This window comes from Alexandromys fortis, unplaced genomic scaffold, assembly GCF_014885135.2.
Source record: "Alexandromys fortis isolate MF-2015 unplaced genomic scaffold, M_Fortis_MF-2015_v1.1 scaffold_129, whole genome shotgun sequence".
Classification (NCBI taxonomy): domain Eukaryota; kingdom Metazoa; phylum Chordata; class Mammalia; order Rodentia; family Cricetidae; genus Alexandromys; species Alexandromys fortis.
In genome coordinates, this window is record NW_026068022.1 from 4474997 (window position 1) to 4494718 (window position 19722).

General features: G+C 36.2%; 2 protein-coding genes across 2 annotated transcripts; one reads left to right on the plus strand and one right to left on the minus strand.

Moving 5' to 3' along the window:
• Positions 1 to 2777: 2777 nt before the first annotated feature.
• LOC126514385 (olfactory receptor 10T2-like) lies at positions 2778 to 3737 on the minus strand. Its single transcript, XM_050163275.1, has one exon. It carries the CDS (start codon positions 3735 to 3737, stop codon positions 2778 to 2780), a length of 960 nt encoding a protein of 319 aa, XP_050019232.1.
• A 14748-nt stretch (positions 3738 to 18485) lies between these two features.
• On the plus strand, positions 18486 to 19430 carry LOC126514411 (olfactory receptor 478). The gene has a single exon (XM_050163314.1). The coding sequence runs from the start codon at positions 18486 to 18488 to the stop codon at positions 19428 to 19430; it is 945 nt and encodes a 314-aa protein (XP_050019271.1).
• The last annotated feature ends 292 nt before the right edge of the window (positions 19431 to 19722 follow it).

A 19722-nucleotide genomic window follows, 5' to 3' on the forward strand; every position in this document is an offset into this window, starting at 1 on the left:
TAACGAGTATAATAACTATATACAAATATATGCAGGTAAGAATTATATTAACAATTTCCAGACCATTTGCATTTGGCAAATTCAGAGAAAATACTCCATTATCTATCTTATTTTTTGTTTGTCCAAAGTGTTATACCTAAATTCACTTTCTATCCTAACTTGTATCATCTACCCAAAACTATCTTTTTATGTCTTCAACTTTATATGATTAATTCCTCTTTTGTGACCTTCTTTTCTGAATTTGGTAACAAAGAAAAAACATAACTATCTAGTCTTCAACTCCATAGAGACCTGAGAAAGATATACTATTACTTGAGTAAACAGAAAGTTCATAATAAACAACTTCCAAAACAAAAAAAAAAGACAGAAACAGCTGGATGCCATGACTTTGAAGTTATCTTAAATGCAGAAGTTATCTTGAGGAAACAGCAGTGGAGGCATCTGCGAAGCTAGATTATCTGGGTTATTTGTGTTGTAGTCATTGGTGTCTTTTTTTTTTGTTCTGAAAACATGCAAAATTTTAAAGGTAACATACATATTGCATTAACACAAGTATGGAATTGTTGTGTGCACAAATAAGCTAAAGATGATTCTCTACTCTATGCTTGCACAGGTAATAGGCATCTTTCAATTTTATAAGTCCATTTGTACTACATAACCAACCCACAATATAAATTACCAACCATGCCATATGAAAGGATGGCATGCGATGATGAGTCATGAGGACTCTGTGGCCAACAAGATATATCAGTCTCATCCAGGCTCAGAGCTGTTCCCTTGTAGGTGGGTCAACAGATACATCACCTGTCTTGGTAGTTTTTCTTGGTTTCTTCATTCATGTCTGCATCCAAGATTTTCAGGATATCTCCCCTAGAAAATATGAACTTTATTTATTTTGAAGGAATCTATAACTTTTTGTTTCCTGTGGAAACAAAGACACAACCTCTTCCCCCAACAAACACATTTCCTGACTTCCATTCCAAAGTTAAATCATCCTTAAAATATATAAGCTGGTTTAATTCAACAGTTTTTAACAAAATACAATGTCTCTCAGCAGCTATTATTTTTTGCACATTAGATTTTTAAAGTCCAAGCATGCTATGTTAGGGTACTTGCCATCCTTACATGGCTTGTTCTTTTTATATTATTTTACTCATGCCTTAAATACTTTTTTTTTTTGATTTTCGAGACAGGGTTTCTCCATAGCTTTTGGTTCCTATCCTGGAATACTTTATCATTTTTAAACTATTTTTTATATGACTATCTCTACCCATTTTCTTTTCTTCAGAACCTAAGCATATTTCCAAGCATATTGTACCTGTTCAGAGTTTGGTCAGTCTGAACGTGGCTTTCTGTGCATGTGCAGCATTTCTCTGACCACATGTAAAGTCTTAAAGGGCCATGCCACCTACCACAAGCAACCCAACAGGAAAGAGTGGTCCTACATGGTAAGCACTTATAAGCCTGCCAGAGACACTGTAACATCTGTGCACCATGGGTCCAGAAAAATGTTCCTTTTGCCCCTCTGTGCATGTGCAGGCACCTACTGTGACTTTACTTAGCACATGGAACTGGCAAGTGGCTCTGCCCCCTTGGATTCACTCAGCAGGCTGCCCCACTGGTTCTGGGCTATAGCCATTGCTTGCCTTTCCATGGGGGTCTATCCTCATACCTACAATCACAAACTTGTCAGAAAGACTGTACTAAGAAGCCACGTCTGGTTCCTCACCCATAACTTTTCCTAGCCATTTCAGACTCTGTATTTGGATATACATGCCGCTCGTTAAGCACCAATTTGGACAACCAGCTTCCAAATAATAACATGGAACAAATTTTTATTCGTTATGAAAGCTAGGGTTTCACTTAGGCTTGTTCCCAACTAGCTCTTAAAAGTTAAATTAGCCCATTTATAGTAATCTACATTCTGCCATGTAGCTCATTACCTTTCCTCAGTACTATATGTCTGATGTCCACTGTATGGGGCTGATGAATCCCCTGCCTATAGTTCTTTTCCAGAGTTCTCATCTCTGCCCATAAGCCCCACCTAATTTCTTCCTGCATAACTATTGGTCTTTCAGCTCTTTATTAGACCAATCAGAAGGTGCTTTAGAGAACTGAGGAACAGCAAAGACACATCTTACAGAAAGATTTCCCCAACAGAGGGAAGAGGATACTACTGAGGTTAAGTTATCAGGCTCTAAAGAGTATTAGCAAGCAGTGGGTAGTATCTTACCTGGGGTTCCTAGTACTGGAATGGTCTTTTGTACCTAAATTCTTGTTTTTTAATAAGAACAAATCATCCTCTCAAGTTGACTTTAAATTTTTCAATATTATGACCATATCTCATTTTCAGATCAGTCTTGAAGTGTTTGTACTTTCTCTTTCGTCAGTCAATCACGCTTCTATTTTCTACTCACTGTCCTCTTCCCTCCCCAACTCTTCTTCTTCTGTTTCTCTACCTACATCCTTAGACTTCTTGTTTCTGCATAATTTCTTTTCTTTTATCTTTTCTCACTAATATAACAATTCTTTCCCAACAAAGCAACCATGGTCATAAAAATAGAGTCCCAAAGAATTCTGATATGCCTACTGAATGTATACATGTTTGCATAAATGCCTGAAAACCATGATATAATTGTTCTAGAGTAGTAGCGAGACCAGGACATTCAGGCAGTTATATAATATTCTAATTGCTTTGTACATGCGTAATGTCTTTTTAATAGAAATACCCAATTCCCCACTTTTGTTGTCATTGTTCAATAGCTGTTCTTAAATGTTCAGGACCTTTTTGCTTGCCAGGCAAGGCAAAATATTGTTAACACTGTGTAGTATAGCTTCCTCAAGGCTGTCTGCATTTCTTTGTTTCTTAGGCTATAAACAATGGGGTTGAGCAGAGGAGTCAGTACTGTATATGTGACAGCCATCAGCATGTCTTCACTGAAGGAGTCACTGTTCTTGGGTATCAAGTAGACAAAACAAGCAAATCCATAGTGCATAGACACAACTGTGAGGTGTGAGGAACACGTTGAGAAGGCCTTATACCTCCCCTGTGCAGAAGGCATTTTTACAACTAGGGACACTATGAAGATATAGGAAGTCATGATTAAAACAAAGCTGCCCATGAGCACAAATGAGGAGATCATAAAAATAATCATCGAATGATGAACAGTATAATTGCAGGCAAGATGAACCAAGGGTGAAATGTCACAGAAAAAGTGCTGGATATTGTTGGAGTCACAGAAAGACAAGTTGAATATGGTGAAGGTGATACCAAGAGAACAGAGGAACCCAACCACACAAGAAGCCATCACAAGCTGAACACAGACCTTTTGGGTCATAAGGATATGATAATGCAGTGGGCTGTGGATGGCGGTGTAACGGTCATAGGACATGGCAGCCATGATGAAGCAGTTGTTGGCAGCCAGTCCAAAGAAGAAAAACATCTGTGTGGCACACTCAGGGAGAGAAATGGCCTTATTCTCTGACAGCAAGTCAACTAACATTCGGGGTAGAATCACCATAGTGGTGCAGGTTTCTGAAAAGGACAAAGCAAAGAGGAAAAAGTACATGGGAGTGTGAAGGCTTTGACTGAGTTTGATGGCCACCATGATGGATGCATTTGCTAGGAGGATGGTCACATGGGAGAGGAGAATCACAGTGAAGAGTAGATGCTGCAGCTCTGGGAAACTGGAAAATCCCCACAGGAGGAACATGGTCACTGTGGTGTGATTGCCCATCCTCCAAGTGACACTGATCTTGCTCAAGAGGTGATTATGAGCTTGAGGTCAAGACTCTGAGACGATTGTGAGGTGCTTCTGTACTGATGCCATCCGTTATTTAATCAAGACTACCAGAGTTGCTATAAAACAATTGCTTGGGGTAACCTGTAAAAGGGGAGGTGAGGATAGTGAAATAAATTAGGAACTAAATGTGCTTGTAGCTAACTAAGTCTGACGGCATGAGTACAATCTTAAGTACCCACATGTTGGGAAGGAGAAAACTGACCCCCACACATGTATCACGGCATATGTTCCCACACATACACATACAAGCACACGCACAAATAAATAAATAAGGAAATGAGTGTATATGTGTAGGCACAAATGTGTACCTACCTGAAGTCAAGCCAGGAGCCTAATAGTTGAGGGAAATGACTTTAGTATCAGATTCTGCAGGAAACTCACAGAGTGGCCCCGGTGTCTTCTTGAAATCTACTCACAAAGCATTCCTTAACACTCTTGTCTCTATTCGGGATCTGCACTGAAGAAAACAGAGAATATAAATGTCTCAATTGCTTGGTTTTGATATGTTACAGTTTTCAAGTGATGTTTCTCCTCAGATGATGCCCTCATCCTCAGCATTGGTTACTAACCTATTAATGGAATTCACACAGTAACTGAATAACTTCATTTCAAATCGACAGAATTTTTTAAAAATTCTGCATAGATCGGTAAAGAATTCTGAAGGAACTTTCACTTTTTTCAGTGTGGTCCTGCTACTGTTTGTATTCTCCACCACCCAGTGATTCTAGAAATGATTTTTGTAGCAATAATCAGGTAAGATGAATAAATTAACTCAGCATGTCTAATTTCCAGATTCCTATCTTAGTATAGTAATTGAAAATGGAGAAATAATAAAAGCCACATATAAAAAATCTCTGTGTATTAGTCCTGTAAGAATTGCATAATTTAAGTGCTTAAGGAAGTAAAGGTCTCATCAAAGCTCTCATGAAATGCATAGATGATACAATAAACTCTAAACTCACTTGGAGTATCAGAGCTCTTGTACAATGCATAGATGATGTAAGGGAACTCACTTGGAGTGAACATGATCTTAAAGACACAGTCTCTTTCTAGAATAGCAAATTGTTGTCATGGTCTGATAAAGTTTTGAATTTTTAGCAGAACCCCCAGTGCTTTTTCTAGCTGGTGAAGTTTAACATTTCTCTTTGCAGTGGAGACATGGAAAGAACCAAGGGAAGTTCCTCAAACCAATCTTCCACAGTCATATTTCTATCTTGTTTGTTCCTTTGGCATGAAATCTCGGATGAAAACAGAACAGAAAATTGCCAGGAAGACTCTCTACAGAATTTTGCATTTAAATCTCAGCAACTATTAAAGGTGAAGAAAAACTGTAAGACAGTTGGATAGAAAATGAAGGCATGAAGGAAAAATAAAGATAGATGCTAGCTAGATATTATCTAGTAAGATTCACAAAGATTAGATTAAAATAATGAAAGTCAAAATTATATTCTTATTTGAAGACTTGCTATTTTCCTATTTGCATTGTGAATTTAAGTACAGAATACAATAGCAGCCAAGCCAGAAAATGGGCTCATATTTAACACTAAAAATATGTCACGAATGTATTAGGGTTATATAGTGCTATCTAATAAAATTCTCTCAAATCATATATTAATGTTGGCATTTAGATTTACAAAGAGAAGATTTAGGTATGGAATGTTTAGGTATCTATAGTGATCATTAATTTATTCAATATATATTAACTAAGTGTCCATGATGCTCCAGACACCTAAAGTCAATTGAGAAATGCATGTGGAGTTCTACTATGTGGCAGTACATGGCTGTTTAATCAATGAGGGAAATCCTCTCTGAAGAGGTGCCATTTTAAGATGCAGAGGAGAATGACAAACTGCATACAACATGTGAGGCCTGGCAAAGAGAACATCAGTGGCATAGGAATAGCCAATGCACCGAGCAACACAACTACTCATGTAGCTTCACCCACAGAGATTTTTTTTCTCTGACAGTTTCCAGTCAATTTACCTCTAAAGGAAAATCTTTTTTCCTTTCTTACTGATTGAACTACAGTTTACTCCATATGATGCCCTCTTCCCTCTCTTATAAAACTGCTCATAGCTGGACTTTAGGGGCACATGTCTGTAATCCTAGCACTTGGGAGGAGACAAGCAGATCAGAAGTTCAATGGCAGTCGTGAATACTTAGTAAGTCCAAGACCAGGCTGGACTAACAGAACCCTGTTTCAGAAACAAATACACTGTAGCTTTTTCTGGTACATCTTTAATGTCACAATCCTTTGAAGTATTGAATAAAAAGGTTTTTTATGCATTTTTCATCCTGGTAAGTCCCTTTAATAATTACAGAGCTCTACTGACATCATGGTCTCTATGTGAAACCCTATCATCTGCTATTCCCCCATGTCTACCACACTGAATGAATACAGGGATCTCCGCTCCTGTGGCATACATCCTTCTGGCTTTTTAAATGTCGTATCTGTACCCATGATATATCTTAATTATAGTTGCTTTTTATCTTGTTATTTAAAAGGGAGATGGTGGTAATAACTTCCAGTCCTTAATGTTTCAGGTAACAGCTCATGTGTCCTCAATGCTGCTCTAAGAACAACTACTGGAATGACCTTGTTATCATGAAGAAACTACAGCTTAAAGAGATGTTTGATTTTCCAAAGGTGTTACAGGTGGCATGTCTATCTGGATTGTACTTTATAGAAAGAGGTTATGAGGACAGAGAACAATTTATTTGCCTCGCTGACTACAAAGCCTCCTCCCAAACACACAAGCTCTAGCATGAGTTTGAGGTCTCACCAATCCATCTTCATTTCTTGTCAGCCACATCGGTAACATGTACTATTTCTAAAATGTAGCACATTCTTTTTTGACTTTTCTAATTTACACATATTTCTGAATTAAACAAATGTCTGTTTGCCCTTTTTGCAAACATAAACAAAAAAACGTTTTCTTGAAAGACAATTTGAATACCACTTACTCTTAGAAGTACTAAGTCATCCTGGTTCTTAATCTTTATTGTTTTCTACCTCTGGATTAATATAACTTTTATGGTGATGAGAACTTTTCTCCAAGATTGATTCTTAAAGAAGACAGAGGCTTGTGTCAACTTTCATGTGCACCAACTTTCAGCCTAAGTTGAATGAATGTAGTTTTGGAGTACTGCTTTTTGAATTACTGTAGAAAAAATGAAAGCCCCATAGTCTGAAGAAAGTTCTTCACATCTGATACACCATTTACCTTACTAATAGTTCTCTTACTTATAGTTCCTTCCCAATTATATTATTTAATCTATTTGCAAGTATTAAAATGTGTACTGCTCTATCAACAGATTTTAAAAATCATGTCTTGAAGATGAAGTCTTAATAGCCTGTACTTTATAAATGTTTGTTTAATTTAATGAATGTGTGACAATAAAAGCAAGCAGACACCTCTTAAAATACCAACTGTGTAATATAGCATCCAAGAGAAAAGCACTATCATTTCTTATTTGAGAAAAATCAATATTTTCCATAGTATCAATTCCTACTCAAGCCCTAGATGATCTTCCTATAGGGATTTTAGAATTGTTAGAAGAGATTATCAATATGCTACACCTCCCCCCTGCCCTCTCACGCATGCTCCATACCACACATTTTAGGAAAGTTTCTAATCCATACCAGGTGAGATGTAGCTTGACAAAGTTTCTCAGCAACTTTAGTTGATAGCTTTAATTGATAGATCTGGTTACAGTGGTTTCCATATATGTCCATGGTAGGTTCTGATGTCCTCATATTATCCAGGTGTAATTACTGGAGATGCAAATATATGAGATTATTTACATTTTTACCAATGACCCTGAAGCCACTGAGGAAAATACACCTGAAACACTGGATCTGCTGTCATGTTTGTTTTACCAGACCCAGTCCTCTTTATACATACATCTCTCTTTTGCTATGAGATTTATACTCCTATTTATTTCATATCATCAATGCTTCTTCTATGCATGGTTTTCTGCTCCACCAAAAATAAAGGACGGATAGCATTGTTAACTTCCAGCCATCTGTGCATAGAATTTCTTTGATAATTCCGAACAAACTATAAAACCGCACAAGCACTTGATCATTAGAATGATATTCTTTAAGAGCAAAACAGGTCTGAAATTGACACCTGGTGGTGAAGAAGACTCACTGTCCAGTCTTTAAAAATAATGAAGTAAGCTCCAGGAAGAATTTAGTCTCTCAACATAAGGGTGCCTTTTAACAAGACTTTGTGGTTTTATCTATCTTAATTTGGGGGTAAGTTTTAAGTATGTTCCCTTTTAGATGTCTGCTTCAATCTCTTATGAATTTAAACTCCATAAATGGCAGTTCTGTGTTCATTTATTGTTGATAGGGTTCAGTAAATGGACTTTTTAATGAGAGTCCTGAGGTCACAGGGGACCATCATCTTGAGACCTTTGCTTCTAGATGCAAGCAGAGTTGTACTCGGCATCGTACCAGGTGATGCCCATTAAAAAAATGCTTTTCATCTTCAACACCATGGGGAGTTTTCATTCATACTTCTTGTGATTCTTCTGAATAATATTAGAAATAATTTAAATACAATATAGTGAAAATGTATCTTGGAATGTACATGGTTCCCACAGGCATAGTTTGCTTCTTACATGATACCACTGTTCTCATTTTAAAATTCTGAAAATTCGCCCAAGTCTCTCAGGTCTCTTGGACTGAGGTGCCATGAGAGGGAAATGCCTGGGGAAGGAAAAGAAACACCATACAATGTGATCACTGTGATTGCTTCCTGTAAGTGTGACTTTGCTGAAGGGGAAGCCCATCTTTGCCGCAGTCCCCAGTGATGGCACACTATCCTTAGTTCCCAGAAGAGCTTCCCTTTCCCCACATCACATGTTTTCCCCTCAGCATCTTTCTTTACTGTCTTTACCAAATGGCCTCAATTTTCTTTCCAGTCTTACCCCCGATGTCTACTGTTACAATATTAATACTATTGCTGACTATTTGATACTCTGTCTTAAATTCTCCATTTCCCTTGTTCCTCTCTGCATTTCTTCTTTCTGAAAATCCACTTTTCTAGCTAGACAATTTATTGTGGCTATTACGGTTACAAATGTTTGATCACTATCTTTTTTTTCTTCTTTGGTTCAGAACAAATCACACTTCATTCAAGAAACTTCAGTTTGCATAATACATAACAACAGAGACAGAAGACATAGTCCTTCAGTAGGACGTCCACAGCTTAAAAAGGCAATCTATTAGAAAGGAGCAGTTGGGGTGGCCTTCACTGAGTACCAAAACCTCACTGAAAACCGACACCGTGTCTGATGCACAGGTGTATATAACAACGATTTAGAACTCCTACAAGATTTTTCCTTCTATTGGTGTATATTCATTACATATAGCAACAGGTTTCAAAGAACTTATGAAACCTTAAAGGTTATGAAACCTTAGAGGTTTCTTTCAAGCTTATCATACATTTCAACCAGATTAACCCAATACCATTTCCTCCCTTACTTTCCCCTTCCTCTCTCTTTTTTTTCCTGCTAGCTTCTCCCCTTCCTCTATTCTCCCTTCTCCTAGTCTCCTGCATTAATTTTGTCTCCCTCTGTGTTCATATGTTTCATGTTTCTATAAGGAATTGGGAGAGCCACAGTAATATTTTAAAATATTAATACAACCAAATGAATAAAATATGATTTCTATTTGTCAATTTTGTGTGCTGCTCTGGATGAAGTTCTAAAAGATTTCTGGTTTTGTTTTTGCTGTCTCTCATGTCTGATCACATTGTCTGCAAATAGTGATAATTTTACTTCTTCCTTCTCTATCTCTATTCTATTTCTCTATACTGTGCAATGGTACAAGCTGGGATTTCAAGGACAGCAATGAGTAAGACTGGAGTGCACCTCTTCTAATGTCTGATTTGAGTGAAAATACTACCCACTTGGTACAGTTTTGGCTATAACTTTTTCCTATGTATCATTTATTATAGTAGCATGTATTTCTTTGATCCCTAATTTCTTTAGAACTTTTATTTAAAAAGTAGTTTAAAGGATGAATATTGAATTACTATTATTATGTGATTTCTTTTGTCCATGAGTTCATTAATTTGTTCATTAATCAGTATTGTTTGCTGATTTGCCTTTGTCAAGCCATTTGTGTATCCTTCAGATTAGTCCACTTGGCCCTTATGAATGATCTTTCTTATGTTAGTTATAGTTGTTATTTTTTTTCTCTTTGGATCTTTTAGGGGCCCACAATCCAGCTCCCAAATAAACCACACGGAGACTTGTTCTTTGTTATGAATGTCTGGCCTTAGGTTGGTTTATTTCTCGTTAGTTTTTCTTAACTTAAATTAGCCCATCTATCTTTTGTCTGTGGGCTTTTATCTTTTTCTATTATATATAACTTTCATCACTTCTTATTCCATGGCTTGCTGTGTAGCTGTGTGACTGGCCCCTTATGTCCTCCTCCTTTTCTTGCTCCTCAGTCTTTTCTTCAAAAATTTATCCTCCTATTTATTCTTTCTGTCTGCCAACCATACCTGTTCTTTCTCCTGCCCAGCTATTGGCTGTTCTGCTCTTTATAAGACTACTCAAGTGCTTTAAACAGCCTTCACAGAGTTAAATGCAGCATAAAAGAATGCAGTACATCCTTGCATCATTAAACAAATGTTCCATTGCATAAATACATGTAACACATCTTTTTTTAAATTTATTTCTTTATTAATTAAAGATTTCTGTCTCTTCCCCACCGCCGCCTCCCCTTTCCCTCCCCCTCATCAGCCCAAAGAGCAATCAGGGTTCCCTGCCCTGTGGGAAGTCCAAGGACCACCCACCTCCATCCAGGTCTAGTAAGGTGAGCATCCAAACTGCCTAGGCTCCCACAAAACCAATAGGTGCAGTAGGATCAAAAACCCATTGCCATTGTTCTTGGGGTCTCAGTAGTCCTCATTGTCCGCTATGTTCAGCGAGACCGGTTTTAACCCAGGCTTTTTCAGACCCAGGCCAGCTGGCCTTGGTGAGTTCCCAAAAGAACATCCCCATTGTCTCAGTGTGTGGGTGCACCCCTCGAGGTCCTGAGTTCCTTGCTAATGCTCTCTCTCCTTCTGCTCCTGATTTGGACCTTGAGATTTCAGTCCGGTGCTCCAATGTGGGTCTCTGTCTCTGTCTCTTTTCATCGCCTGATGAAGGTTAATATTCAGGAGGATGCCTATATGTTTTTCTTTGGGTTCTCCTTATTTAGCTTCATGTAACACATCTTAAAATAAATATTCCACAACCTGTAGTTACGTTGGATTTGTAAGCATTTTATTGAAAAATTATGCATCCATCTTCATCAGAAAGATTGTTCTGTCAGTTTCTTTTTGTTTGTACTTTGTCAGTTTTGTTATGAATATAACTACAACATCTATTAATGAATTTGGCAGAATACTTTTAGAAGTTTGACTTTGTCAGTTTTTTTTTCAAAGGTCTGCTAAAATTCATGTTTGAATCAATATGAACCTTGTTTTTTTTTCAGTTGGGTGGTGTGTGTGTGTGTGTGTGTGTTTGTGTATGTGTGTATGTTGCATTACTGTGAGTAAATAGGCTCACATGTCCATGTACATACATATGGAAGACTGAGCATAATATAAGATGTTTTCTTTTACTGCTCTCTACGTTGATTGCTTTGAGGTAGGGTCTCTAACTGAACTGGCAGTTCACATTTCATCTATGCTGACTGACAAGCAAGATCTCAGAATCTGTCTGTTCCCACTCCCCAGTGCTGGGGTTACAAACATGCACAGTCTTGCCTAAAATTTCATATGGATGGTACAGAATCAAACTTGGGTACACATGCTTGCAGAAAAAGTGTGCTTCCCATCTGAGCCATATCCTCACATCTTTTTATTATTACTGTTTCATTGTTATACATAGACATATTTCCAAATTATTTCTATATCCTTTTGGTTTAATTTTGGTGGGTAATACGTCATTGAGAATTTTCTTTCTATTATAATGCTAAGTTTTCAAACTATTCCCTAATTATTATCTTGATATCCTTCATGTCTGTAGTTATGTATCTCTTTTCTTCTCTAATTTCATCTTTATTTTTGGTTAGTTTGGCTAAGGGTTTGTTTTATAATGTTTTTAGAAACCAACCATTTTATTTAATGATTCTTTGTAATATTTCGATTTCTATTCCATTAATTTTTACTCTGTCTTCACTGTTTATATCTGTGTGCGGGTTTGGTTTGGTTTGGCTTTTCTTGTATTTATAACATATTTGAATGCTTTCAATAATTTCTTGACCTTGGCCTTTATTGGTAATACAACTGAAAAACACATCTAAAGATTAAAATCTGTCATCTGCATATGATAGAAAATATGCAAGATTTGTTTTTCCAGGTCTGGGTTATCTCACTCAAAATAATTCTACCCACATACTTGTGAGTAATTTCACTATTAATAGATGAATAGTACTTCATTTTGTAAATGTACCTTGTTTTCATCATATTCTTGTTCATTTGATGGACATCTCAGCTGATGCCATTTCCTAGAGATTGCGAATAAAGTAGCAATGAACTAGATGGACAAGTATCTCTGGAGTAAGATATAGAGTCTTTTAAGCATATTCCTAAGAGTAATATAGCTGGATCATATATGAGATATATTTCTAGCTTTGTGAGAAACCGGCAAACTGATATCAATGTGACTGAAGCAGTTTATATACCCACCAGCAATGAATAAATGTCCTTTTTCCTTACTTTCATGGCAACATTAGTTATCATTATTTTTAATCTTTGCCATTCTAACTATGGTAAGATGAAATCTCAAAGTACTTTTGACTTTTATTTCCATAATGGCTAGGTATGCTGTATAATTTTAAAATTATTCATTATTCATTTGCATTTAATCTTTTGAGGACTCTCTATTCAGTTCCATGCCCTACTTTTATTTGTGTTGTCTATATTCTTGATGTTCAGTAAGCCACTGTAAATGTACACCTGGTAAAGGTTTTTTTCCATACTATAGCCTGCGTCTTCACAGAATGGTGTCCTTTGCTGTAAAAAAAAAAAAAAAAAAAAAAAAAAAACCATCAGAAGATAGTACCACTCTTTAAAAAATATGCATTTTACATCCGTGCACCCAATTTCACAAAACAAACAATACCAGATATTTGGAAATATAGTATCCTTAACAGAGTAATAGAGGATGACTTTAATATTCCATTCTTACCATGAGACAGATCATCCCAACAAAATGCAATCAAAGAAGCATTTGATTTAAATGACATCATAAATCAAATGAACCTAACAGATATCTACAGAACTTTCCCTCCAAACACTAGAATGCACACTCTTCTCAGGAGTCCATTAAATTTTCTCCCTAACATAATCAATAAGACACAAATAAAGTCATTAAAAATATAGGGAACGTAAATGAACTTCTTCTATTCTGTCTGACCACAACAGAATAAAGCTATAAATCAATGACAGAAAACACATGGAGATTGAAGACCACATTTTTTAATGATGAATATGTGATTGAGGAAATCAAGAAAGAAATTTGAAATTTTCCAAAACTGAATTTAAATAAAACCCAAATACAACCAAATCTGTAAGATGCAATAAAATGAGTTATAAGAGAGAAATTGATAATTATGTTTAAACCCCAAAAATATCAAAGGAATTTTACAGTTTAGTTGATATTCATTCATAAAATGGAATAAGCATTTTGTTTAGATTTATTCCTTTGGATAGAATTATTTCAAGGGATTTTAAGGTCATTGTGAATGGCAATTATTCCCATAACCCCTTTTGTTTGCATAAAGCTTTTTATCATTTGTATAAAGAAGGTTACTGATTTTTGTATATTAATGTTAATTTTGTACACTGCTACTTTCCCAGTTAGAGGAATTACTGTTGAAGTCGTTAGGATCATATCAAATCAAAGAGGAATAGTATGATTTTTCCCTTCCTATTTATATCTTTTTTTTCTTTCTCAATCGTTTTATTGCTCAGGATAAGACTTCAAGCACTATATTAAACAGGAGAGGAGAGAATGGACACCTGTGTCTTGTCCCTGGTTTTAATATGAATGATTTGAGTTTTCCATTTAGCATGATGTTGGATGTAGGATTGTAGTGTATTGTTTTTACTATGTGTTGAGATGTGTTCCCTGTAACCTTAGATTGTCTCATACTCTTATCATAAAGGGAGTTGAAGTTTATCAAAGGCTTATTCTGGATCTAATGTGTGGTTTCTGTCCTTTAGTTTATTTATGTGAAAAGATACATTTATTGATTTAGATATATTGAAACCTCCCTACATCTCAGGGATGAAGTTTACTTGATCAATGTGAATAATCTTTTTAATATGTTTTTGAGTTTGATTTGCAAGTGTTTTTTTCTTAGAATTTTGATGTGGGACAATTCTATTTCTGTCAATTATATTTTAAATAAACGCTGATTGGCTAATAGCCAAGTAGGAAGTATAGGCAGGATAACCAGACAGGAAGTAGAGGCAGGACAATGAGAATAGGAGTGTTTTGGGAAGATGGAAGCTCTCTCTGCAGTTTTTCCCAGACCACCAAAGAAGCAGGATGTGATCTGCCCCACTAAAAAAGGTACTGAGCCATATGGCTAACAGAGATAAGAATAGTGGGTTAATACAAGTTATAAGAGTTAATAAGAAGCCTGAGCTAATGGGCCAATCTGTTTATAATTAATGCAGACTCTCTGTGTGATTTTTGGGGGGGGGCTCACTGGCTGCTGGAACTGGGCAGGATAGAAACCCCAATAAGCAGGCACTCATGTTACAGAATTTTTGTGCCTATATCTATCAGAGATTTTGCCCTATAGCTTTCTATTTTTGTTAGGTCTTTATCTGATTGGGTATCAAGATAATGTTGGCTCCATAAAAAGAATTTGATGATTTTTTTTTCATTTTCTACTTTATAGAATAAGAAAAAAATAACAGCAATATCTCAAATTAATAACTTGATGGCACATATCAAAGCCTTAGTAAAACAAGACAAGCCAAACAAAATCAGTATATGGAAAGATAATTGAAATCATCAATGAATTAATAAAATGGAAATTAAAAACAAATTTAAAAACTAATGAAACAAAGAATTGTTTCTTCAAAAGGATAAACAAGATAGTCATATTATCAAAGTAACTAAAATAGGTTGAGAAAATACAACTTAATAAAATTGGAGATGAAAAGAAAGACATTACAGTACATAGTAATGAGATTCAGAAAATAGAAGAACTTTGATAGGTTACATTCCATTTAACTGAAATATTGAAAAGAAATGGATGAATTTCTAGGTGGCTATGACACATCAAAATTAAAATAAGATACATAAACAATTATGTAAAGAGAAACAAAATTTGAAGTTGGTAGGTTACCAAACCATTTTTGTGTTTCTTTTTGTTTGTTTTTATTGAGCTATACATTTTTCTCCACTCCCCTTCCTTCCTCCCCTCTCCCCTTCTGCCCTCTCCTGTGATTCCCATTTTAGCAATCAGCTCAGGAGATTTTGTCTTTTTCACCTTCATATGTAGATCCATGTATGTCTCTCTTGGGGTTCTCTTTGTTGTCTATGTTTTCCAGAATTGTGAATTGTAGACTGGTTTTTCTATGCTATATGTCTAAAAGCCACTTATGAATGAGTATATATTATATTTGTCTTTCTAGGTCTGGGTTACCTCGCTCAATATGTTTTTTTCAAATCTATCCATTTGCCTGCAAAATTCAAGATGACTTTTTTTTTTTACCATTATGTAGTACTCCATTGTGAAAATGCACCACATTTTCTTAATCCATTCTTCAGTTAAGGGGTATCTAGGTTGTTTCCAGGTTCTTCCTCTTACAATTAGTGCTACTATGAACATAGTTGACCACATGTCCTTGTGGTATGATTGAATGTCCTTGGGTATATACCCAACAGTGGTATTACTTGGTCTTGAAGTATACTGTTTCCTAATTTTCTGAAAAATCATCATACTGATTTCCAAAGTGACTGTACAACTTTACACTCCCACCAGCAATGAAGGAGTTTTCCCCTTACCTCACACCCTTTCCAGTATAAACTATCATCAGCGTTTTTTATCTTGGCCATTCTTTCAGGTGTGAGATGGAATCTCAGAGTCCATTTTGATTTGTATTTTTCTGGTGACTAAGGTTATTGAGTATTTCCTGAAGTGCCTTTTGGCCCTTTGAGATTCATCTGTTGAGAGTGCTCTGTTTAGGTCTGTATCCCATTTTTTTATTGGATTATTTATTCTCTTGAAGTCAAGTTTCTTGAGTTCTTTGTATATATTAAAGATTAGTCCTCTGTTCAATGTGGGGTTAGTGAAGATCTTTTCCCAATATGAAGGCTGCTGTTTTTTCATGTTGACCATGTCTTTTGCCTTACAGAAGCATCTCAGTTTCAAGAGGTCCCATTTATTAATAGTTTTGTTCAATGTCTGTGCTACTGGGTTATAATTAGAAGTGGTCTCCTGTGCCAGTGCATTCAAGTTTACTTTTCTCTTTCTCTTCCATGAAGTTTAGTATGGTTGGTTTTATGTTGAGGTCATTGATCCATTTGTACTTGAGCTTTGTGTGTGGTGGTAGATATGGATCTGTTTACATTCTTCTACATGTTGATATTCAGTTGACTAAAGAGATTGCTCAGCAGGTAAGACTATTGTGTTTCTTATATGAGACATTCAATTACATGGAATTAGTTGATGGAAACAAAATGTGTAATTTAAAGTGCTTTAGTAACGTTGTCTGTCATGTAAAAAGGTATCCCAAACATAGGAAAATCAATTAAGATAAGGATTACAATGTAAAGTTGGAGTGGTGTATATTTGGGGACCAAGATCAAGTGGACTTGTCTCTGGCAAGTAAGCTGGTGGGACCCTGAGATGTCAGTCTGCTTCCTAAGCAATGACCACTGACACTGGGTCTTTTAGGGCCTCTTTGCCACAGTGGGGAGACCAGAAGCAATGTTGGAAATTCAGGTCATCCCTGAGGCATGTAAACACTTGTGCCATTAGTAGCTCAGATCCTGTATTGTACATGTAAATCCACAGTGACTGTGACAGCATGCACAAGACCTGTGCAATCACAAGCCAGATGAAACCCCAGCATGGATGGGGAGATGGGGGTGAATTCCCACCCCTTGCTGAAGTCTATTGGAAATTATTAGCTGCTGAGGTAAGAAAAACCAATTTTCTTTAATGGCATGATCCTATACATGGATAGATACACACACACACATACACACAAATGATGTCAGGGGAAACATAAATTGGATTGATGGTTTTATAAAAAAATAATAATACATAGTTGGGTGTGTAGGAAGAGGTGGTGTTGATGTGGGAGGAGATGGGGTGACTGACTAAAATATGTTATGTAAAATTCTCAAATAATTAATAAAAATAATTATTTATAAAAGTTAGAGATACTAAATGAAAGAAAGCCAAGGTTAATCTTTTGTATATGCATATGAGTACTCATTAATCCGAAATACAGATGTATACATAAAACTCTTAAGTCTGTCAGGTAATGTGCTATATCTTATAATTAACAAATGGAAATGCACTTGTACTTAGACAAAAGCAAGGATAAGGATTGACAGCATCCATGAAGATTATTGTACTTCTGGGAAACCACTGCTCAATAGACACTAGAGAATGTGATAATGATCCCTGGTGTGTTCCAAGTCTCATGTGACTCTCTAGAGTCATCAGAGAGATCCTCTAACAATGAAAACAGCAATAAAAGAAAGCTTAGAGCCATATATTGTAATAACTTCAGGATTTTGTCTACAATCTGAACTGATTCTCTTTTTTATGAGGTGAGATTTAGGCTTTTGTGAATGAGTCTGGTTTATTAATTTCTCTTTGCTGTTTGAAAAATAAGTATATGTACTCTCAAAACTGTGTCCACAAGCTAACATTTAGAAATAGACATAATCAATTAGTCAGTTGGCATCTTTGATTGAGTTAAAATTTTCTTCATATTAGCTTGAATCAAATTAAATTATTGTAGCTAGGTAGGCATAATTCAGTTTGCCAATAGTTCTCATTTATACAAGTATAATACCAGAATTCTACACACATTTAACCACATCTAAAAGGAATTAACAAAATTAAACCTGAAGATTTACATTCTGATTTCATTACTACATAAATAATCCTAGGTAAGTTACTGGGCATTCTCCAAACTAATTTCCTCAACTATAAGTTAGGAATAATAAAAAGACTTAAATAATTTTATGGACATTTGAATAGAGTTAGATATAAAGTGGTAATTCTGTGCCTATCATCTAGTAGGCATAGCATAAATGTTAGCTGCTTCTCAGGTTCCAGTGTCCCATCCTAGACATACAAGATATTTTTACTATGCCAAGACAATTTTAAATATTCTCAAAAGCTTCATTTTTTAATCATTTCAGTTAATGCATATCTATGAAAGCTCACAGTACTTGAAGCCTGATTCCTGTTGCTTCAGCAAAAACTTTTGAACTATAGAGATTCATTACACACAACATAAACATTGGAACACAATTTTTACTACAAAATAAAATAAAGTTCTAAGTGGTTTTTAATAATTTATTTGTATATAAAATTTCCATCTATGAAATAATAAATATGGTATATTTATGAATACCTTCATGTAATGTCTCCCTCGCAGCCTTGATCTGACAGCAATTACACTGTCCATGGCTTTCTTGGAGGATGGGAACAACACTGCAGTGACAGAGTTCATTTTATTGGGCTTAACAAAAGACCCAGTCCTTAGAGTCGTCCTCTTCATCATCATCCTGTGCATCTACCTGGTGACCGTGTCTGGGAACCTCAGCACCATCCTTCTCATCAGAGTCTCTTCCCAGCTCCATCACCCCATGTACTTTTTTCTCAGTCACTTGGCTTTCGCTGACATAGGCTACTCATCTTCTGTCACACCCAATATGCTTGTCAACTTCCTGGTGGAGAGAAATACCATCTCCTACTTTGGATGTGCCATCCAACTTGGTTCTGTTGTCTTCTTTGGATCAACTGAGTGCTTCATTCTGGCTGCCATGGCTTATGATCGCTTCATGGCAATCTGCAACCCACTGCTTTATTCAACTAAAATGTCCACACAAGTCTGTGTCCAGTTGCTCCTAGTTGCTTACATAGGTGGTTTTCTTAACTCCTGGTCTTTTACTGCATGTTTCTATTCATTATTCTTCTGTGGCCCCAATGGAGTCAATCACTTTTTCTGTGATTTTGCTCCATTAGTAGAACTCTCCTGTTCTGATGTCAGTGTCCCTGCAGTTGTCCCCTCGTTCACGGCTGGCTCCATCATTGTGGTGACAGTGTTTGTCATAGCCGTCTCCTACATCTACATCCTCATCACTATCCTGAAGATGCGCTCCACTGAGGGCCGCCACAAGGCCTTTTCCACCTGCACCTCCCACCTCACTGCAGTCACTCTGTTCTATGGAACCATCACATTCATCTATGTGATGCCCAAGTCCAGCTATTCCACAGACCAGAACAAGGTGGTGTCTGTGTTCTACATGGTGGTGATCCCCATGTTGAACCCCCTCATCTACAGCCTCAGAAATAATGAGATTAAAGGAGCTCTGAAGAGACAGCTTGATAGGAAAATATTTTCTTAGAGACACATGTTATTCTGTGGAATGTGTTACTGTGATAATATACACAAGCTCTAAAATTAAATATTTTTCCTTTGAATCTTTAATACACCAACATTCTGCACTGCCTCAAGACTGCTTTTCATGAGGTAACTACCTAAAATGTGCTTTTCCCTTCACCTAAGAAATATCAAGTCACAAAATTAATACAGCTCTCATCTCATTTCTTTTTGCATTAGAAACATTTGCAGTCTACTCTTCAAAAAAATTTATAACAAAGTAAAATATGATTAACTATCTCTTCTTGTTCTGTAAG

Excerpts from the sequence above, each read along its gene's own strand:
- LOC126514385 (XM_050163275.1), bottom strand. The coding sequence starts at position 3,737 with ATGGGCAATCACACCACAGTGACCATGTTCCTCCTGTGGGGATTTTCC.
- LOC126514411 (XM_050163314.1), top strand. The coding sequence starts at position 18,486 with ATGGCTTTCTTGGAGGATGGGAACAACACTGCAGTGACAGAGTTCATT.